This window comes from Melospiza melodia, chromosome 3 (assembly GCF_035770615.1).
Source record: "Melospiza melodia melodia isolate bMelMel2 chromosome 3, bMelMel2.pri, whole genome shotgun sequence".
Lineage (NCBI taxonomy): Eukaryota > Metazoa > Chordata > Aves > Passeriformes > Passerellidae > Melospiza > Melospiza melodia.
Genome location: NC_086196.1, coordinates 103621560 through 103641733, shown reverse-complemented (window position 1 = coordinate 103641733; position 20174 = coordinate 103621560). Strand labels below are relative to the sequence as shown.

The following is a 20174-nucleotide window of genomic DNA, read 5'->3' as shown; positions in this document are numbered from 1 at the left end:
TAACTTTCTACTCCTGCAGTGTCCTCTGAGAAACTCCATCCACCTTCTCTTTGTTTTCAGTGCAAAACCTGAAAAGCTTACAGTCAGGACTGCATTTCCTGGTCTTAAACCCCTTTAATTTCAGGATCAAAGTCCAGTGACTGGAACGAGTCACAGACCATTCCTTGCATGCCTCTCGCTGTTTTGTTTGCGTGTTTGTTCAGAATTTAATTGTTTTCCTCTAAGAGACTTGAGTGAAGTTGGACCCTCAACGGAATCAAAGAAGATTCCTCCTTCCCTTGGGAAAGTGCTGAACCTGCTTACAGGGGGAGTTTGAGAAGGTGCTTGGTGTGGCAGGTCCAGGAGCAGCAGTGCTGCCAGCTGATTTCAGAGAAGGACTGAGAAGCTGGAGGGAACAGTTTCTCTGGAAGTGGGGAGGATGGAAGGAGAGATCAGGTCACAAATGGTACAAAGAACTGCCCAGGGCTCAAAGGGGACTGAACAGAGTTGGCTGCAGCTCTGAGTCACTGAGTTGAAAGTCCAGCCCTCTATAGTACAACACAATGGGTTTGTTCAGGGGAAAGAGTTAGGCTTAAATCATTACTTGTGCTTCTTTTACCTAAGTACTGGGAGATTTAAATACAGAAGAATTAGTAGTTTCCATTCTAACCGTACTGAACATTTTTGACTTTAAAAAATGCTGTGATCTTTAGGGTGCTCAGTCTGGGATAAAGACTAAGCACATTAACTTAGAGACTAGTAGTGTAAGGTCCTGTCAGTTTGAATGGAAGTAATTGAGGTATGAATTTTGAATGGGCAGTATCTTACCCAATTTTGAGATTTTTTTTCTTTTTCCCTTCTATTTCAGTGACTGGACCACTATCAGAGCAACAGATTGCCTATGTTAGCAGAGAAACACTACAGGTAGTGTCTCCTCAGGTTCTTGTGGTTGCCTTTTAATGTAAAAGTATTAAAAGTTAAGAATAAAAGCTACAAATAATATGTGATGCCTTGGAGATCTGGTAACTGGATGACACAGCACTTTTCTCGGGCTTTTGAGGAGGTCCCATATTAAAGCCTAGAAATTTACATAATTGCATAACCTCAATTACCCTGGATCATTTGAAGAAAGCTCTTGTCATCTTTCTGCTGTTAATTTTATTTTTTTTTAAAGGGGGGAAGCAGCATGTTTTCTTAATCTATATTTATGGTATAAATTAGATACTGCATGTTTGAAGGAAAATTACAACACTCCATTTTGCATATCTAATAATTGATCTGTGCCAATAGGAAAAAAAATGCCTGTGTGCTTGAGAGGTTGAAGTCATTAGCCTCTCCTTGTGGGTTTGCTAGCTTTCATTTTTCTTTCCTAAGTTACAGGTTCAATACAGCAGTAAAACTTAACCAGAGACTGCTTTTTTGATGGATGTCTTACTTCCCTCTGAGAGAGCAGTTCTTGAATTGTAGTGAAGGCAAACCTGTTGAATGCCATCAGCTGATCTGCTGCCTCTCACTCTTTGAGGATGGCTCTGTTCCAAGCCATGTCCCTTGGTTGTCACTTAGCATCTCCCTGTGCTATGCCAGACACTGCTGCCTTCTCACTTGCAGGATGTGGCACTTTTTTTCACTTATAGATCAGGCTTGTGTGACAGAGCGTTAAGGGCTCTGAGTCTTTAAACCCTTTTGTTCTTAGTCACTTGTAGAATGGTTTGCATTAAAAGGGGCCTTTAGAGACCCCCCTGCAATGAGCAGGGACATCTTTAACTAGAGGATGTTGCTCAGAGCCCTGTCCAACCTGACCCTGAATGTTTCCAGAGATGGGGCATCCGCCACCTCTCTCTGCAGCCTCTTCCAGTAGTTCATCAGCATCACAATAAAAGAATTCTTCCTTATAGGTAATCTGAATCTACCCTCCTTTACTTGAAAACCATTACATCATGTCCTGTCACAAGAGCTCCTGCTAAAAAATTTCTCCCCATCTTTCTTATGAGACCTCTGCACATCGGCTGAGATGCTCTTGATCCCACTGTCTGTATCAGCAGTGGAGATACTAAAAAGTCTAGTGTGGGACCCTGAGGGACACCACTTGTCACTGTGGACATTGAGCTTGTTTACCACTGCTCTCTGGATACAATCATTTAGCAATTCATTACCCACCAAATAGTCCATCAGTCAATTCCATAATCTTGTTAGATATGGAGGAGTGAGTAGTCTGGAATGGAATTTATGAAGCCATTTATTTGTATGGGAAGATATCTTGGTTAATATGTATAAATTGTATGTGAGAAAAAAGCTTACTGTTTTGTGTTTTCTAAATGTTATTCATTGACCCATTTTTCTATATTTTAAATTGTATGTAAATATATGTTTATAATACTCTGACCAAATATAATGCATGTAGTTTCAGATATCTTGTTGCAGCTTATAATGGAACACCATTTTCTCAAGTAAGAAGTCTGAGAATATAGGCTGTTGTCCATCCACAGAAGTAATTTTTCCAACATTAATTTTGCCACCAGTGTCCATGAATCCAGAGTCTCACTTGGATGCTGATGTTAACATTCAGTTTCTGTATTTAGAAGTCCATTGAATCCTCCATTTTCAAAATATACCTGCTGTCCATTTTGCTGGAATCTGTGAGATTTGATTCTGAAAAGATGGGTCTTTTAAATATGACCTTTAAAGTAACTGTCTCCAGACATTCAGTTTTGAAAATGGTGGCTTCACATTGTTCCAGGGCAGTACTAAAAGTGTGTGAATTAATGGCCTTTGTACGCCAGTAGCATCCAGAGATTTAAGGAGTGTACATGGGACTCTGCCTAATGCCAGTTGTTGCAGTGGTTGGATGGATGCTTTGATTAATTACAATTTAAATTTTGCAGTCAAATCTCTTGATGTCTTGCATGAACTGGTAAAAAATAACGAGTTTTCACATGGGTATTTCTCATGAACATGGAGCCTTGTGAAGGTTCATGCTCACAGAGCAAGGAAGATGTTTGTGTGTGATTTTACTTCTGGAAGAGAATTTTAGAGATAAGCCTGGAGTGTCCAAAGTGACACAGTCTCTGATTTGCCATGCAGGGATTTGGTTCTACAGAATTCTTCCAGAATTTAAACTTAGTTTCTAACTTGTGTTAAGTCTTAAAATGTTTAGGTATGAGACCCAGGGGCCAAATGCTTTTGCAAAAATCCATGAAATAGAGTTGAACCCAAAGCACTGCCTGCCAGCATTTCTAGACTTGATTGAAAGATGTAATGATACAGGAGGTAGCTTTACTAGTGGTCCAGTGATCTGACTGCTGAGTAGAAGACTCCTAGGCCATTTGCCAGTAATTACTTTGGTCTAAAAAGGTGACAGTTACCATGTCCAGAGAAAAACTCGTTTGGGGAATATTCTTCTTCCAGTAGGTGTGGTGACTGGTATTACTTCCATCTATCCTGTGTTTTAGATAAATATCTAAATATCTTTATACAAAGATGCTTAGGAATGCTGCTTTGTATAAATATATTAGATATGCTGCTATATCTGTTGAATCTGCAAATTTACAGAATATTACACTGAAGTATAAAAATGTTCTTCAGTCAGTGAGTCATTTAGATGATTAAATTGGATCCTCAATATATGTGGTAATGAAATAAGAACTGTATGTCAAATGAAAAATGTTGGACTAAATTACTATTTAAATATTTTATGCAGGGACTATATTACCTTCACAGTAAAGGAAAAATGCACAGAGATATAAAGGTAAGTAATAACTGAAGGTTTCTTTGGTGCTTTAAAAATAGGTTACATCACCTCCAGTGGTCTTTACTGTTATGTATCAGTTTTCAGTACATTTCTGAATATGTAGGGATTTTTAATCTATTAGAATGAAATAAAAGTTTCTGCCCAAGGCAAAAAAAAAATCTTTCTTTAAAATATATGCAAGGAAATAGTTTGTTCTTTTTCTTGGAACCACACAAACTGTTTATGTGGACCAGGGCTTTGGAATTTAGCCACAAGCTGGTGTCCGGAGCAGTATGTGTTCAGATGGCTTCAGGCTGTGTGCTCTGTGCAGAAGAGAAGTTTGCTCTTCCCACTGCTTTTCCAGGGAGCTCCATATATCTTTCTTTTTGAACTAGCTAGTGAGCAGAGCTCTTGCTTTGGCTTCTTGCATGGTGGTGAGCAGATTGCAGGGCAGAGGCTGCTGTTCTGTGCGGTTCTTGGAGACTGCTTCTGTCCCCTCCCTCGCATGCTAAAAATAGAGAGGGTGCTGCAAATCAGGCTATTAGTACTGACTGACTTAAATCTCCATCTCAGCAAAGCTACATCAAAAGTGGCTTGTTCAGACTCTTATATTCTGTTATAGTTTCCTTCTGGTGCTTCCTGTTGACTTTTGTTCCTGAAGTTTTGCTACCTAGTCTTTCCAAAGCCCTTCCAAACCTGGCAAGCTTCCTCCTGAAATCTGACAGTAAATCATCATATTCTTTTGTGGTGTTGTGTGCTGGTTTTTTGGCTGGTTTTGGTTTCTTTTTTTCCCCAGCAGCCTTAACTGTAGTTGCCTTCATGCAGCCTGATTCCAAGTTGTTCTCAATGACTGCAGAAGAATATGTGGGTTTTGAGCAATCACAAAAGTAATTTGGGTTTTGAGCAATCACAAAAGTAATTTCTGAATGAAAGATTACTTCAGGCACCAAAATTAAATGTTTTCCATTATACTTTATAGAATGCTTGTAAGGACACAGTCCATAGATACTTTTTCTGAGCAGAACTGTGCCAATAAATGCTTACAGTGCTTACATTGTAAAGAGTTTTTTTTTAATCTGTTCTCATGAGCATGGAAAAGTACTGTCTTCATCTGCAGATTGCCTGACTGCTGAACTGTGTTTGCTTCCCCCAGTAGCTAAATTCCATGTTTAGAGTACCTGTCCTGTTAGCTTGAAAGGTGAACAAGGTCAAGAGCATGTAAGCAGGGCTGTTACACTGTTTGCCAAGCTCATTAACTGTGCTTGTGCAGCGTGGGCCAAGTTAGCTGCATTTTATTGCAGGCCTGACTTTTCCTGCTCTGGGAAAAGCCATAATCTGTAAAACCACACGTCTTGGGATGTTCATCTCTGCTGCCTTTCCATCTGCCTGATGGGCAGTGCGGTGCTGATGTTTGGAACTGTGTTTAACCAGCTCTAATCTTCACTCAGCTCAATCTGTACCTGGATTCAGTCTTCAAATCAGGTTTTTCTCAGTCCTTTTATCTTGAAATTTTGTAATGCAAGCTTCTGCTTTGGGTTAATTTTGGTTATTGAGCTGAGTGGAACACACAGCCACACAAAAATGACCTCTCCAAGTCCAGCAGGAACAGAATCTCTGTTGCATAAGGACGGAAGTAGCTTTGCTAAATGCTTGATTATTGAGGCAGGTCCTTAAGGCTGTAATTATAAGCATGGCTCTCAAACAAGACAAAATGAGCTCCTACTTATGAAAAGAAAATGAAATTGTTTCCACTTTGACCTTTTGAGTTCCTGTTTCCTTTGAGTCATTGTAAATAGAAAAAAGTAAGAATTAATCAGCACAGGCAAATACTGTTTATTGAGGGGTTTGTGTGCAATGCAAACTCTGTAGTACTATAGACTTAACTAAAAATTAATGAAAAACATTGCATGTACAAGGAGATTTTTTAATAACAGACTGGCAGCTTGATAATTTCACAAACATTTCCTTGATAAGGCTACAGGTTTATTGAATGCAATTCTTGCTTTGTCTTCAGCCCCTAATTTGCTGTAAGATCCCACATATATACTTTTTTAATATTGGATTGGAGGAATTGGCATGTTTTAATTCAAGTAAACTTTTCTTTTTTTAAAGGGAGCAAACATTCTTTTAACGGATAATGGACATGTAAAATTAGGTGAGTTAATATACCTTAGTGCTTAAAAATTAATCTTTTTATGTGCTCTAAGAAGCAGCATGCTCTGTTTTGTTTAATGAGGTGATGGTTCATGCAAGGAATTACTGAATTTCAGAATTCTTTTTATCTTGCTGGTGGTATCTAACTAAACCATCGAGTTAGTATCTGAGGATTAGTTGGAGTAATTTTGCAACAGTGAGGTAAAAGACCTGCTATTGTAAAGGAAAAAAAAGTCAAATCACAGGGGTTTATAAATTTTTAATAAAATCTACCATCCAGAGTCCTTAAATGTGAAATCTACCTTGAAAGCTTAGCTGAAAGAATCTCTTTGGTAACACAAAATGAGGTGCTCTGTCTTATCAAAACCTTTTATGTACCTGTTAGTTCTTTTGTGTCAGCCTGCTCTTCCTTGTGTGTATGAGGGACATTGGTGTGCATATCTGGCAAGTGACTGAGGGGAGGTGACCAATGGTATCTGAGACAGACCAGGTTTCTGTTATTTGCTTTTGTTTTTTATTTTTTGTTAAATATTTCTAGTATATTTAAGGACCTCTTAACAGTGGGGAAACCAGACTTGTGTTCATTAACAATTAATTACATCAAATCATTTGTTAACTGTCATTTTGTTTTTGCTTTTTTTTTAATAGCTGATTTTGGAGTATCTGCACAGATAACAGCTACACTTGCCAAAAGGAAATCCTTCATTGGCACCCCATATTGGTAATTGTTTTTTACCTGACCATTAATATAATGGTAACATATATAATGCTGTTGAAAAATTGTGATAAAGGCATGCTCTGTCATTCCTGGGTAGACTAACCTCTAAAGGCTGTGTCAGACTTCTGGTGATCATATCTGTGTTACTTATTCCAAACCCTGAATTAGCTGAGTGTCAGAGAAAAGGCTTTAATGCTCTGAAAAGTTGAAAGGCCTTGTAGTGCCACCACTGTTGACTAATTTATCTTCATTTCGTAAAACCTAAAAACTAACAGCAATTTTGCTTGCTTTTAACTTAAAGCAAGTTTAATCTTGCTTTTAATTTTACGTATTTTTTATTCCCTGATTTTTCATTTTGGTATTTTATGTTATTTCCCCTCCAGCCTAGATACAGCTTTTCTACTTGATGAGTTTGCTTTGTCCTCGCAGATCCACAGACTTTTGCCACTTGTGGACTGTTTCTCTAAGCCATTTTCTCCCTTTTTTACCTAAACTGATTGAATTCTGTGATACAGTTCTACCTCTGCTGCATCTCTATTCTTCCCCATTAAACTAGTGTGTGTAATTTTTCTTATCTGAAGTTCTGCCTTTCATTTAATCATTTTCCTGCTGAAAGTGATTGTCCCCTTTCACCTTGAACTACATCAGATATATTCTCTTCTGTAAATCAGCACTTTTGTAATATGTTTCACAGACAAATACTAAAATTCTGTAGTCTGACAGCATAGTAGGTGCAAGATAAAAATACATATAATGAAAAAACCCTATGTTCAAGTATTGACTAGAAATAGCCAAGCATAATATTTTTAGCATTTTTCTTCTCACCAAGGCTTCACTTCCCTTTCAGAATAGCACAAACACCCATCAGTCATGATTATGTGATTGGTTTGTGTCTCTTTCCCAAGAAGTCTGGGTGACCTCAGTGCTTGAAAGTCCTGTAACTTTCAAATCCTGCCAGGCTTCTCAGATGACCTTAAATAATAACTTTGCAGGTATTACATAGGTTAAATGCTGATGAAAAGCATTCGTTGTTCTTTGCAAAGCTTCTGAGAGATTTGAGAGCAGAATCAAGGAAGCAAAATTTTTGAGATTGCAGAGAAGAAAATTCAGTCGAAACAGGCCATGTGAAGGTTTTAGTGGTCATTAGATCTACATGTGTCTCAAAGCAGGTGAACTTCAGTGTTAGTAACCCTTCCATTTAAATGTTTAACTCATGTTCCCCTTCTCCTGTGGTAACTCCCTCATTTTTGATTTAGAGTGATGGGGATTTTAATGAACTCTGGAAGAAAGGTCTAAATATAGTTTAGTTATACAAACATGAAGTGAGTTCTACCACCAAACCTGCTGATGCTTTCAGATCTACAGATAAGGAGTGGAAAGGGCCCACAAGGGTCATTGAGTCCAACTCTTAGCCCTGCACAGGACATCCCCAGGTGTCACACCATGTGTGGGAGAGCATTGTCCAAACACTTTTTGAGCTCTGGCAGGCTCGGTGCTGTGACCACAGGATATCTGTATTTCAATAGTGCTTCAGTTGAGATGCTGCTTGATGATCTCCTGGAGCACTCTCGAAGTGACTTCATCTGTGTTACATTTATGAGTTACTTAGTGCTACTTTGCAGGTGATCAGGACTGATAAAGCTTAAAGCTAAGAAATACTAACATGTTGGCCACCTTGTAGGGCTACATAGGACAATCAAATTCATAATTCACTTTGGCCATTAAAAACATGTGACAATTCCAAGTGAATAATTTCCTTTAAGTATTCCTATTTATGTGCCAGTTATGTTTGTTCATTTTTGCCACCTGAGAATGTGAAACCACTTTGTTGACATAAAGAGATTACCTGACATGAGTGAGACAGACTTTACAAACAGGGAGTGCTGTATACAGAGGTGACAATGAGTCTTATGTTTTCAGGGTACAAGAAAGCTGATATTTTATTGCTTTTCCTCTTGTTAGAATTCTTCTCTTCAAAGTCAGTGGATCACTTTCTGGGCAATATGTAAATTTGAGTATTATGTGGGTTTTATTGTAGTTGAATAATTATACTTCAGCTCTTTGGTTGTTGAGTAGTATTTAGTCTGAGACAGATTGATTTCATCCACTTACTCCTGAATGGCCATTGTAGAAACTGCCTATTAGTCATTAGAAGATAACTGAGGGAAACTTTAGGTGTACATTCCATATTTTTTTAGACACTCACTTGTGTGTGTATATCTATAATATACTGTGACCTTATCAATTGAGAGATTTAAGGAAGAGAATACTATGTGTACAAAGAATGTTTGATTTGTGGTGAGAAGTTTACCTAGAAATATCTCTTACTGTTCAGGATGGCACCAGAAGTTGCTGCAGTAGAAAGGAAAGGTGGCTATAACCAACTGTGTGATCTGTGGGCAGTTGGAATAACTGCAATAGAGCTTGCTGAACTTCAGCCTCCAATGTTTGACCTACATCCAATGAGGTTAGTGAAGGGTTAGAGCTTGGTGGGTAAATGCAGGTAATTAAGTAATCCATTTGAAGAAATGTCTGTGTGTGCTTGTGGGTTTTGGGTGTACTGTAAGGGCACTGGGCCGTGAGTGTTCTGAGCGAACAGAAATTGGACAGAAATTGTAGCAACTCCTTCTGGTGCATAAATGTATAAAGTCCTGGTTGAGTCTCTCAAACTGATGTGGCTTCTTCTTGCCCATTAAATAAAGTGTTTAATAATTTATCTCATGTATTACAGCATACCCACAGAAATGGTGTTGTTCTTTTTTTTCAGAGCACTTTTTCTAATGACAAAAAGCAACTTCCAACCTCCTAAATTAAAGGACAAAATGAAATGGTAAGTGCTTTTTTGTTTCAGTAGATAGTGAATGTACTGTACTTGGAAATTGATTTTAATGTTTAGCACTTCATTTTACAGGTCCAATAGTTTCCATCATTTTGTGAAAATGGCACTTACAAAAAATCCTAAAAAAAGACCTACAGCTGAAAAGTTGCTACAGGTATAAATTCATGTATAAGGGGTCTTTTCTAAAGTTATAAAATTAAAATATGCTTAGTGTGAGTGGCTGGAATTTTAATCTCTGTGTTTCCCTCTGTCTTTCAGCATCCCTTTGTTACCCAGCCATTAAATCGAAGTCTTGCCATTGAACTTCTGGATAAAATGAATAATCCTGATCATTCCACTTACCATGATTTTGATGATGATGATCCTGAGGTAGGAATATCTTCTAATCATAGAATCAGAATACGTTTTTGTTTGCCAGCAAAACTAAATTATTGTGATTTATTGAGCCCCAGAACTTTTTGTGATCTGGGAATTGTCTCAGGGGTTGCTTTTACTTTTAGTTGTGCTGCTCTTTCACTCATAGAGGCACTTAGAAAAAATAATTATATTTTTGGGAAGGGAAGATTGAAGAAAAAGAGATTTTACTGTTTCAAAATTGTTGAAGAACAGCAATGAACAAAATTTTGAAGCATTTATGTGATATGCTTCTCCAGTCCTGAGTTCTGTCATGCATTCTGCTGTATGTTTCTTTGTGAAGTTATGTTTCCATCTGCAAAGAAAGCATTCATAAAACTGAGTCATTAACCTGTGTAAAAGTGAATCATCCTGTAGTTGATTTTGTTCAATAGTTTGATGTGTATATTTTGCAGATTGTATTTTTCCATCTTAGAATACTCTGAAACTTGATTTCACCTACAGTTTTATCAAAGAGTTTCTGATTTTCTGCTCAAACAGCTGGGAAAAAGTAGTCTGCTTATGTAAGATGATAAACAGCACAGGACTGAAGTGTTTAATAAATAAAAGAGATAGATATTCTCTTACTCCATCCTGTCTTCATACTTCCCTGCACATTAGTGAATACTTTTCAAATGTTTACAGTTCCCTGATGGCCTTTGCTTTTAAAGAAAAAATGTAATCCTTTTAACACAAATGCCATTGATTCTTTAATTACATATTTTTGGTTCTCTTTAATGGGTAAACTAATCTAAAAATGCCTTCAGTTGAAAAGAAGCTTAAAAGAGGCAACTACTTTAAGGGACTAATTTTCAGATTTTACAAGTTAAATGAGCTTTTACCCACTTGAACAGCAAAGACCAGCTGACTTTCACCAAGTCTTTCTTAAAAGCTAAAATAAAAAGTGTGGGAAGAAGCCAAAGTGAAATAGATAATTTTTTGTGTTATGGAGTGCAGTGCTTACACATTTTCCAAAGAGGAAAGAGATGAAGACGTAAGGATGAAATAATTGTCAGTACTTCCAAAAGCAAATGTACATGGTGGGAGTGGGAGAAAAATTTAGTAGTTTTTATGATTAAAAAAAATTAAAAGTCAAACAAACAAGAACTCCATAATGTGGTTGACTTTCAGGTCGCTTAAGAGAAAGGTGTCTGATTCCCCATGGAGTTTGACTGAGTAACTTGGATCTTCTCGCCATAAGCTCTTTACTGTCCTTTAGTTCTCTCTCTGCTCAGTGATGAGTGAGAGCTGTGAGGCCCTTTAAAAGGTGTTTCTTAGCTTAAAAATTAGTGTTCACTCTCATATGTCTCTTGTGAGTTAGCATAAAGTAGACTCTTCTGTTGTTTGCTGTATGATTTATCAACTATCCCATAATGAAGTGTGGTATCAGGAGAAAAGCTGTGCCTTTTCTGAGGAGAAGCTCAGCAAGTTTTGTATTTCAGATGATAGGCGGGACAATTTTGGCATTGTGGTCTTTCTGGTAATAAAAACAAATGAAGTAAGAAGTGTATATGCATCTTTTATGCACAATTTACCATTCTTCAAAACTCACCTGCTCACAGAGACAGCTGGAGCTGTTAATTTAGGGATTGGCCAGTCCTTTGCTTGTCACAATTGCCTGAACGCATCCATCAAAATTCAAAAGTGACAAAATGTGGTACAGCGTAACATATCCAAAACACTGTTGAGAATTGAAAGCTTCAAACCTACTCCCCAATTTGTTTACAGCTATGGATTTTTTTGGGTGGTGGTGTTTATGTTTTGAAGTTTTTTGGTGATTTGTTTTTTCTTTTTTGGAGATGAGAGAGCTTTTCTGTCTGTCAGTGGTCTTTGAAGGCAGGTCTGCTGCCCACTGTGGTGACAGGTCTTTACTTGGCCTGTGCTGCTTTTAGGGTGATGCAATCTGTTACTGCTAGGATAGTCTGCAGAGCTGTGAAGTACATCTGAATTTGCCACCACTTTGAGGAGTATCATGCTACATTTTTAAATAATTCGAAACTCAAAGGTGAAGTGTTTAATGTGTGAAAACTAAAGCCCATCCCATTATTTGGGTATAATTAAAAAGGTTCTTCTGTTCATGCAGCTGTTGTTCATTTAGCAACTGTATCTGAAACTGGCATTTCCAGTATTTTTCCCTACCCCAGGTCATGGAGGGCTTCCCTAATTTCCCATTCAGCCATGGGCAGGATTGCTGCTTTGGGACTCTGGGCCTAGGAGATGTTGGCAATTGCCTGTTCTCCCTATTTCTATGACCGTGATTCCCAGGATGAATGTGATATTAGCTAAAAAGGTTGCAAAAAGGAAGGTGCTTATGTTTTATGCCTAGCACACTACAAATTTTGGGGATAAAATGCTTTTGAGATCTGTGCCATGATGAAAATTGTGCCCAAATGGCATCTGTGTCAGGAAGTTAACCTACATTCCTTTGTTCTCCTGCACAGCTCAGATGTCAGGTGTTTGTATCAGCCTGTTGTCAGTGCAGGTATTTCAAGGTGACTTGAGGACTTTGTCCTCATGACTGAGGGATGAAGATTTGATCCTGAATGTAATTCTGTGGTCATGGAGAAGATGATAGGAGGACAGGCTCTGTCTGTAGTGCAACACAGGCATCTGTGTCAGGGTGCAAGTGCTCACACAGTATTGCTGCAAAGGTGAAAATACCTCCTAGCCCTCCTAGCCCTGCTTCAGCTGGGCTCCTGGCACTGGAATTGCAGATGCACACACATCAGACATGACCAGACAGTGCCTCTTAATGAAAGATTATAAATGAGCAACCTTTCAGGACATGGTATCAGATCAAACCTTGACACGCTGTAGCTGACCATTTTCAAAGCCCAAAGAGTACACAATAGACAAAATGGAACTGTGGAAAGATTGACACAAGCTGTGAGAAACAAAAAAAAAACAAACAAACAACAAAAAAAAAAAAAAAAAAACCAAAAAACTGCTGGTGAGAGTGGAGAAAATACACATCCACAGTCTGTAAATCTCTGCAGTTTCAAGGAAGAGCAAAGTGAACAAAAATGGGAGGTGAAACACCATGTACATGTGTTGCCTCCTAACAGGAATCAAGGAAGTAGTGTGTGATGAGAAAGGAAATCATGTTTGCAGATTGTATTTTGGGAATAAATAGAGTCTCTGAGCTATTCATGACTCTGTGAAAGTACAGCAACAATAGTATTAGCAACAAAAGGGTGATTCACATGCAAAGATGCTCACCATGGAGCCTGAGGCAGTGACCAAGGGTGCAGAATGCCCCCACATTTCTAAGGGAGCTTGCAGTGGTGAATGTAGAAAGAAGAGGGAAAATCCAACAGAGGCAAAGAAAGAAAGCCAGGTCTTAAAGTGCAGAACGCTTAATCCTGTAGAGAAGTAAATAGAAGTTCAGGGAAAAAATAGAAGTGGAATATAAATATGAAGGTGAATTTGTAGAAATTTTGCTATCTCTTGCCACTCAGCACTGGAGTACCAGAAATACTCCTTTCTAGTCAGCTTTGAAAACCTGTGGTAGATTTCTCATCTGCTTAAATAACCTAACTGATGACATTTTAGAAATCAGTTTATGTTAAAAGCTGGGAAAATTATTTAAGTATCTCATGGAATGAGATCTGCGATCTGCCAGTAAGTCAGATGTTGTCTTACTGCTTATTTTAAAAACTACCAATACCCTTAAACTGAATGGTGAAAACAGAAAATGCTATGTGAGCAAAGAGAAAAGTTGGCCAGCATTAGCTTTACTTGCTCAAATGCAGTGTTCTAAAATCCCTTATACTGAAAGCACTCAACAGTTAAAATGTCTCTAAATAATTCTAACTTAATATATTAAAAAATGCATACAATCTTTACATTTAGCTTTCACTTGATTTTTTTTTATGTTATGCTAAAGAAACCTGCTAAAAAATGTTACACAATACAAGGTTTCAAGTGAATAAGTGAATATATTTTGGTATTAAATATTTAATTTTTCCCTTCTAGCCTCTCGTTGTGCCTCACAGAATTCATTCAACAAGTAGAAATGGGAGAGAAGAAAAGACACGCTCTGAAATAAACTGTAAGCATGTGTAATGTGACAATATGATGTATATAATCATTGATATTATTTCAGCTGGTGTTTTGGGTATCTGACATACATAGAAACATTTTTAGTGAAAATAAAAGCTTAGACTGTTTCACTTAAGGATGTAAGATGTGTAAAATATTTTTATACCTTTTGTCAGCACTTCAGCAGAATTCATTATTGTTTCATCTTAACTGAACAAGACACAGCCTGAGCTCTTGTGAGAGCTGATTGACATTGTTTTATATGTTACTCCAGGAAAGATATTCAGACCAATGCCAGATTCAGCTGGGTAACAGAATGGCAAAGGATTATTCTTTTTTCCTTAATTTAGCATCTTGGATTTGCTTTTGAACTTAAGCAATCACACAGAGGTCAGGAAGGGAGGATGAGGATGTTGATCATTGGACATTAAAAGCAGACTCCATTCCCCAGGTTGTAGTAATTATTTTGCTTGAATTAAATACTTAGAGCTTTAGCTGTCTTTTCTTGAGGTAAAATCGAGAGTAGGAGTGTTCAGCAAGTCCCGCCAAAGAGTTGTCCTGGAGGATGTGGTTAATTTTCACCCAGCTTCATTCAGCACTGTTTAGTGCTAGGGAGTCTCTCAGAAGAACAGATCCAACAGTGAATTCACATCGTGGATAGTTTTTTCTGTAAAGTACAGCTGTATTGCCCCTCTGAAGAGGACACTTTGCTCAGTGGTTTTCCTGTTCCTTCTAATGAGAAGGTGAGGCAAATGCTGATTGGGCTGCCTTTGTGATAAAAGAGTACTTTCTGTGCCCATTAGGTTTTCTAGCAGTCACAAGTTTGGTATGTCCATGTGTCACAAGTTTCTGTCAGTGGGGATGTGATGCATTCATTAAACTGAATTTTTCTTTTTGTTAGCGTTTGGAGCTAAGTCTTTTCTAACTGGAGTCCAACTTCTTGTTTTCCTTTTCTCCTCTTTAGTTGGCCAAGTAAAGTTTGATCCACCACTGAGGAAAGAGACAGAGCCACATCATGAATTTGTGAGTAACAAGCAGCATGGGCTGTGCACTGCGCATTAATCCCTGCAAATAACTGTGGGGGAGGAGAAATCCAAGATGTGTAGCATGTTTCCTTGGTAGTACTGAACTTAGTGATTTTACTGACAAGTTCTAACATAGTGGGATTTTTGTGCCATTGCATTCACTATAGGTAGCAAGCATCCTTATTTGTAGTTTCTGCCAGGTGTGCTTTATGTGCTAAGCTGTATTGCAGCTTTCCTCTATCCTTTATCCCTCACTGCCCAGTATACCATTCTATTTTATTAGCAGAGTTATTTTTTTAATTGTAGAATTCCTCTGTGTACTCATCTCTTTCTCCCCTTTGTTCTTGTATTGACAATGGAAATAATAAAATTGAGAGCTTGGGGAGGAGATATGATGCATTTTAAAAGACTTTCCTCTGTGAATAATCTTTCTGTGGCCCTGCATTGCAGCTGAGCCATGCTGAGTGTGGCAGCTATTTTCTGTCAAGGTGTGTTGCCAATGGTTTTCTCCTGTGGACCCATCAGTACAAGGGGTGTGAGAACTCAGGCTGTGAGGGAAGAGGTGTCTGTGCAGTCTCACAATTGCAGTAGCTTCCTCTCTTCTATGGAGACTGTTGCTTTCCACATTTGTGCACTTGGGCAATTTCTTCAAGATAAAAAGACATTCCTTTGCTTCCTCACTGCAGACTTATGTGTTCTCTCTGTTTTTCTAAGGCAGGTGTTAAGGAGAAAAAGTTGACTTAGTAAATATGTGGGAGGGACACTGACTTTGCTCAGAGTTGGTTTTTGGAAGGGTGTGTACTTAGGAATGTACTTCTGTAGTCTACAAACCACATGTGAGTTGGATTTCTGACACAGACTTCCTTGTGGTGCTCTGTGGTTGTACTGACATAATCCTTCCAAGTGCTTTGCCCTTTGGTAGTGGGTCAGCAGACTCTGGGTGTAAGAGGTTGTATTTAATCTTGCTTGTCCTCAGAACTGGCTGGACAGGGAGCCTTAGTTTCTAGTGCCTGTTTGAGATGGAGGAGAGCAACTTACCAAATGACATCGGATTTAGACAAGTATTTCAGATGTGTTACTTAAACCTTGGCATAACTGCAGAGCAGCATTATTTAGGAGCCCTGGTTATGTAAGTTTTTATTAAGTATGATAATGAAGGCAGAGCTTCCACTAGAAACCCATCATTTAACTCAAAATTATTTTTGAACTGATTCCAAGGTGTTTTGTCTTTGCTTCCCTGTTGTAAAGAAAATACAATTGGAAGCATTGTATAGTTGAAACTGTCATGGTTTTGCTCATTAAGAGTTTTATTTATACACATACAGAGTTATAATTGTAGAAAGATGTTAGTGGAGCGCTTGAAGTTTTAAAAATACTTTTCCCATTTCTTTCTTTTTATCAGTCACTGATGATACAGTGGATAACTCCATGGAGCAGTGATGCTTTTATTGCACCTTAGGAATTTGACTTGCTAAACTGAAGAGAGATTTTCTAAGGGGTAGAAAGCACAGCTTTTGAGAGCAGTTGTTTGACAGGTGTTGTTGGAAGGGAGGAATTGAGCCTTTTCCTACACTGTGTGTTAGGAATCAGGACCTTTGTACTTTGGAATCTCAGAAGTTCTTGCTGCTTGGTGAAGGGACTGGAACCATCCAGATGAATTCTGCGATAAGAAAATGTCTTAGCGTTGTTTGTTCTGGTCAGATGTTGCACATGTGAAGCCTGTCCAAGGAACTTGCCTCATCTCCCTGTCTATGCAGAACACCTGTAACTGTTAGTTTGAATCTTTCTGAAGAGGAAAATTTACTGCTGCATGCTTTATGTCAGAAAGAAGATTGCAGACCTGATATCAATGTGATGTTGGGTCCAGAGGCCAAATTAAAAACATAATTTATTGATTAGCTGAAGAACTAGTGGACAATTTAAATTGGCATGGCAAATTGCAATTGACCTATTCAAAGAATGAAAGCTTTAGCTAAGGGCCTCAGCACAAACCAGCCCATGGGAGAAGTTTGTAACAATCTGCCCACTCTGGCAGAGGAAATCTTTGAAATGGAAATGGGAGCAGGAGATTACTGTCTCTTCCTCCAGCAGTAACAGCGTGGATCTGTTTTCACTAAAGCAGTTTTGATGCTTTTGCTTCTGTCTCACTAAGCAGGCTTAAACTTACACTCAGTTACTTAGGTGTGTGAGTGCACAAAGCCCTGGACCCCTGCAGCATGAGAAGTTACTGTCAGTGCTGCACTGAGATGTTGAACTGGACTCTTGCTGGGACAGTTTGTCACATATTACCACAGCTCAGCTGATGAACAGTAATTCATCATTTTGGTATTTGATGATGTGACCATTCCTTAGCTGTGTTTTACCTCCATTGCGAGAACTGTCTTAACATGGTTTTGAATTTCAACCAACTAACTTTCAGTATCTCTTTTTTTTTAGCAAGAAAAATTACCTTTATGTGCATCTGGCTTTCAGTCACAATATAAATAATTTGCTTTTCTTGATCTCTATCTAATGAACAGCCTGACAGTAGCGATTTTTTGGACAATTCAGAAGACATATACTACACTGCGAGATCTAACCTGGTATTTTTCGTCTTATACCTTTCTTTGTCAGTGTTAGTTTTGTCTTTGTTTTCCTTTTTCAAAGTTCATGTTTTGTCCTGTTGTTGTAGTAATGCTGTTTTCATCTGTAAAAATCATTAAATGTAACTATTAGTCTGTATGTGTATTTCTGTAGTGCAGAAAGAAATTCTTATTATCTGCAGCATTGACAGTATTTAGCCTGTACTCATATTTACTTGAATCACTCTGTTAGAAGGGGCTCAGTGTTATGCATTCATGCATTCATTGTAATTTCTTTACTGCCATACTGTGTGTAATTTGTTAGTTTTTTGGAGGTTAATTGAACATAGAAGAAACATTTTCTTTTTATTTCTGTCTGGTAGGGTTGTTTTTTTTAATGATCCATGCAAGACTATAAAATTATGTAAATCTGTAAATTCTCCAGATGGTAATTGTGTTACAAAATGAATATACACTTAATAGAAATAACAGAAACTGGCCTCATAACTGTTTTCCATGGCATTTGACATCATTTAAAGTCTGATAAAATTGTCCAAATTTTCTGTTGTTGCACTGCTAAAAAATTTGGTTTGTTAGCATCACACTGTGGAAATTACTCTAGGAAGTAAGTTTTCTTATTTCTCTGCTCTTTGTGTAATTAAACACAGACTGTTGAGAAAAAGGAAGAAACATTCTGTAGTAAATTAAGAGCATAATCTGCTAACTTTCTTGGATTTGTGAGATGTTTAATATAAGTGCACTGAGAGGAGGATGGGAGGCTGGGGTATTTGAGAATGTCTTGGGGTTTTTGTGATGTTTTTTGTTCTTGGGGTTTTTTGTTTGTTTGTTACAGCATCTCTTGGCCTGGTGTGACTTGAATCTGCCAGAAACATAGTTAGTGAAAGCTTAGACTGTCTTTGCCTTTCTTGGAAAGAAATTTGTGTATTGCTTCCTTATAAGAATGTTTCACAAATTGTTTTGAGATGAGTAACTTAGATTTCCCTACCTGGTGGCAACACTCCCATCCTGTGCAGTTCCTCTTGTTTTGAGAGTGGTTTTGGCTTTTCAGATTGGTTTGCTTTTGGTTTACTCTTTGCAGTTTAACACTTCTTAATTTTCTTTTTTTGTTTAAGGCTATTTTCAGTGTTGTCACATATCTTGCTAGTCTGGTATCTGTGGGTCTAAGAGCAGAATAAGAACATGTCTCATAAGTGGACTGTCCTTTGCCCTCCTTCTTCTACTCCATACTGCTCAATATTCTCTTCAAAATTTGTGACTATTCTAAAACTTACCAAGTAATGTTGTTGTCACAATCGTGAGGTGTGTTTTTAAAGTCACTCAACAGCACTTTCTCTGTTTCACTGCTTTCTTCACATCCTCCTGTGCTCATTTTGAATCAAAGTGGAGAATTTAAAGTTGATGGTAGTGCATCACCTATTTGTGAAATTCTTCAGTAAGATCTAACCCTTAGAGGAGATAATTACTAGTTGGTTCATTCTTCTGTAGGATGCATTAATCAGAGATTCTCTCTCTGTCTCCTTCCCCCACTCCTGCTCTGACAGTATTGGTTTCAGATATGTTCATTGAGAACTGGTATGTGAGTTTTTCAAATGTTATCAAGAGGAAACAATTACACTTTTTCAGAAGCATGATGTATCACCTACTACTGTGGGGCTCTTTCTCTGCTGTTGTACTGGTTTTATAAAATACCTTCTAAGTAACAAGTCCGTTGCAGAGCTAAGATAATTTAAAAAAATTCCCATAGATGGAGGTGTATTTTGGGCCACATACAGTTGATGTTGAAAGCAAAGTTGTACAGGATTTTGTACAGCTGGATTGATCATATGGCAGTTTGTGCATATTACATTTCAAACATTTGATGCCTATGATGTGGCTACCCTTAAAAATAATTTCTCTCTTTTTCTTCTTCCCCTCCTTCTGCCTGTGCTTTTCTGAGGCACCTACCTGGATCTGCCAAAAGAATGGAGAAATTGAGTACAGGTCTTGTTTGCAGGGAACATTTTGGATCCAATCCCCAGTATCCCTTAATGCAAATTGCAATCAGAAAGGACGGGATAGTGCTTCTCTTTCATCTTACACAAATATACTCCTTTGATTCATAGCTGAATAAATAACAGACTATTTTACTCTAGATACAGGCTCTTCTCTCTTTCAGGATAGATATTTTTCGTTCTTCTGCAACTAGGCAACAAGTTTCTCAGAAACTTTCTTGGGTACCTTCCATCTTTTGAGATTTTTTTGCACATGCTACTTCCTGTCATTTAGAGTTCTTCATGTTCCTATTTTGTCTTCTTGGTCTTATGTGCACATTAGACTTTTCATAAGGTAGATCTTTTCACCATCTTTCTGTATATTTTAAAAGCAATTGTTTGGATCCTAGCTCAAATAAGTTGCAGAGCTGAGCATTGCATTTGCAGTGAGCTCAGGAAATGGTCTAAATCCAAGTCACCTTTAAAAATATGTGCTCCTTTTTCTGGGACATTTTTAACCCATGCTATTGAACCCAAGTCACAAAAGCTTATTGTTTTTCTGACTCGAAACAAAATGTCACATTGAACCAAATGAAAATATTTTCATTTAGCTTATCCTGGTCTACAGTGAAATTCTGTGGCAAAGCATTTTTCTTCCCATTTGTAGTGAGCTGAAAAATAATTCTGGTTCATATATGGAGAACTGTTCTGCACAATTGAGGTGAGAAATACCATCAGAGAATTTC

At 37.9% G+C, this 20174-nt stretch overlaps 1 protein-coding gene across 5 annotated transcripts in view; it reads left to right on the top strand.

The window, feature by feature from the left end:
- Positions 1-20174, top strand: part of MAP4K3 (mitogen-activated protein kinase kinase kinase kinase 3) — a 65472-nt gene that overhangs the window by 14444 nt on the left and 30854 nt on the right. For 3 of the 5 annotated variants that reach the window (XM_063152423.1, XM_063152422.1, XM_063152421.1), the window contains exons 5-15: positions 848-903; positions 3677-3724; positions 5819-5861; positions 6509-6581; positions 8914-9045; positions 9346-9408; positions 9490-9571; positions 9676-9786; positions 13786-13861; positions 14816-14874; positions 17396-17458. In XM_063152423.1, the coding sequence (XP_063008493.1) occupies positions 848-903; positions 3677-3724; positions 5819-5861; positions 6509-6581; positions 8914-9045; positions 9346-9408; positions 9490-9571; positions 9676-9786; positions 13786-13861; positions 14816-14874; positions 17396-17458 (806 nt within the window). The remainder of the gene's footprint in view (positions 1-847; positions 904-3676; positions 3725-5818; positions 5862-6508; positions 6582-8913; positions 9046-9345; positions 9409-9489; positions 9572-9675; positions 9787-13785; positions 13862-14815; positions 14875-17395; positions 17459-20174) is intronic. The other 2 variants (XM_063152425.1, XM_063152424.1) reach the window with 1 other exon arrangement.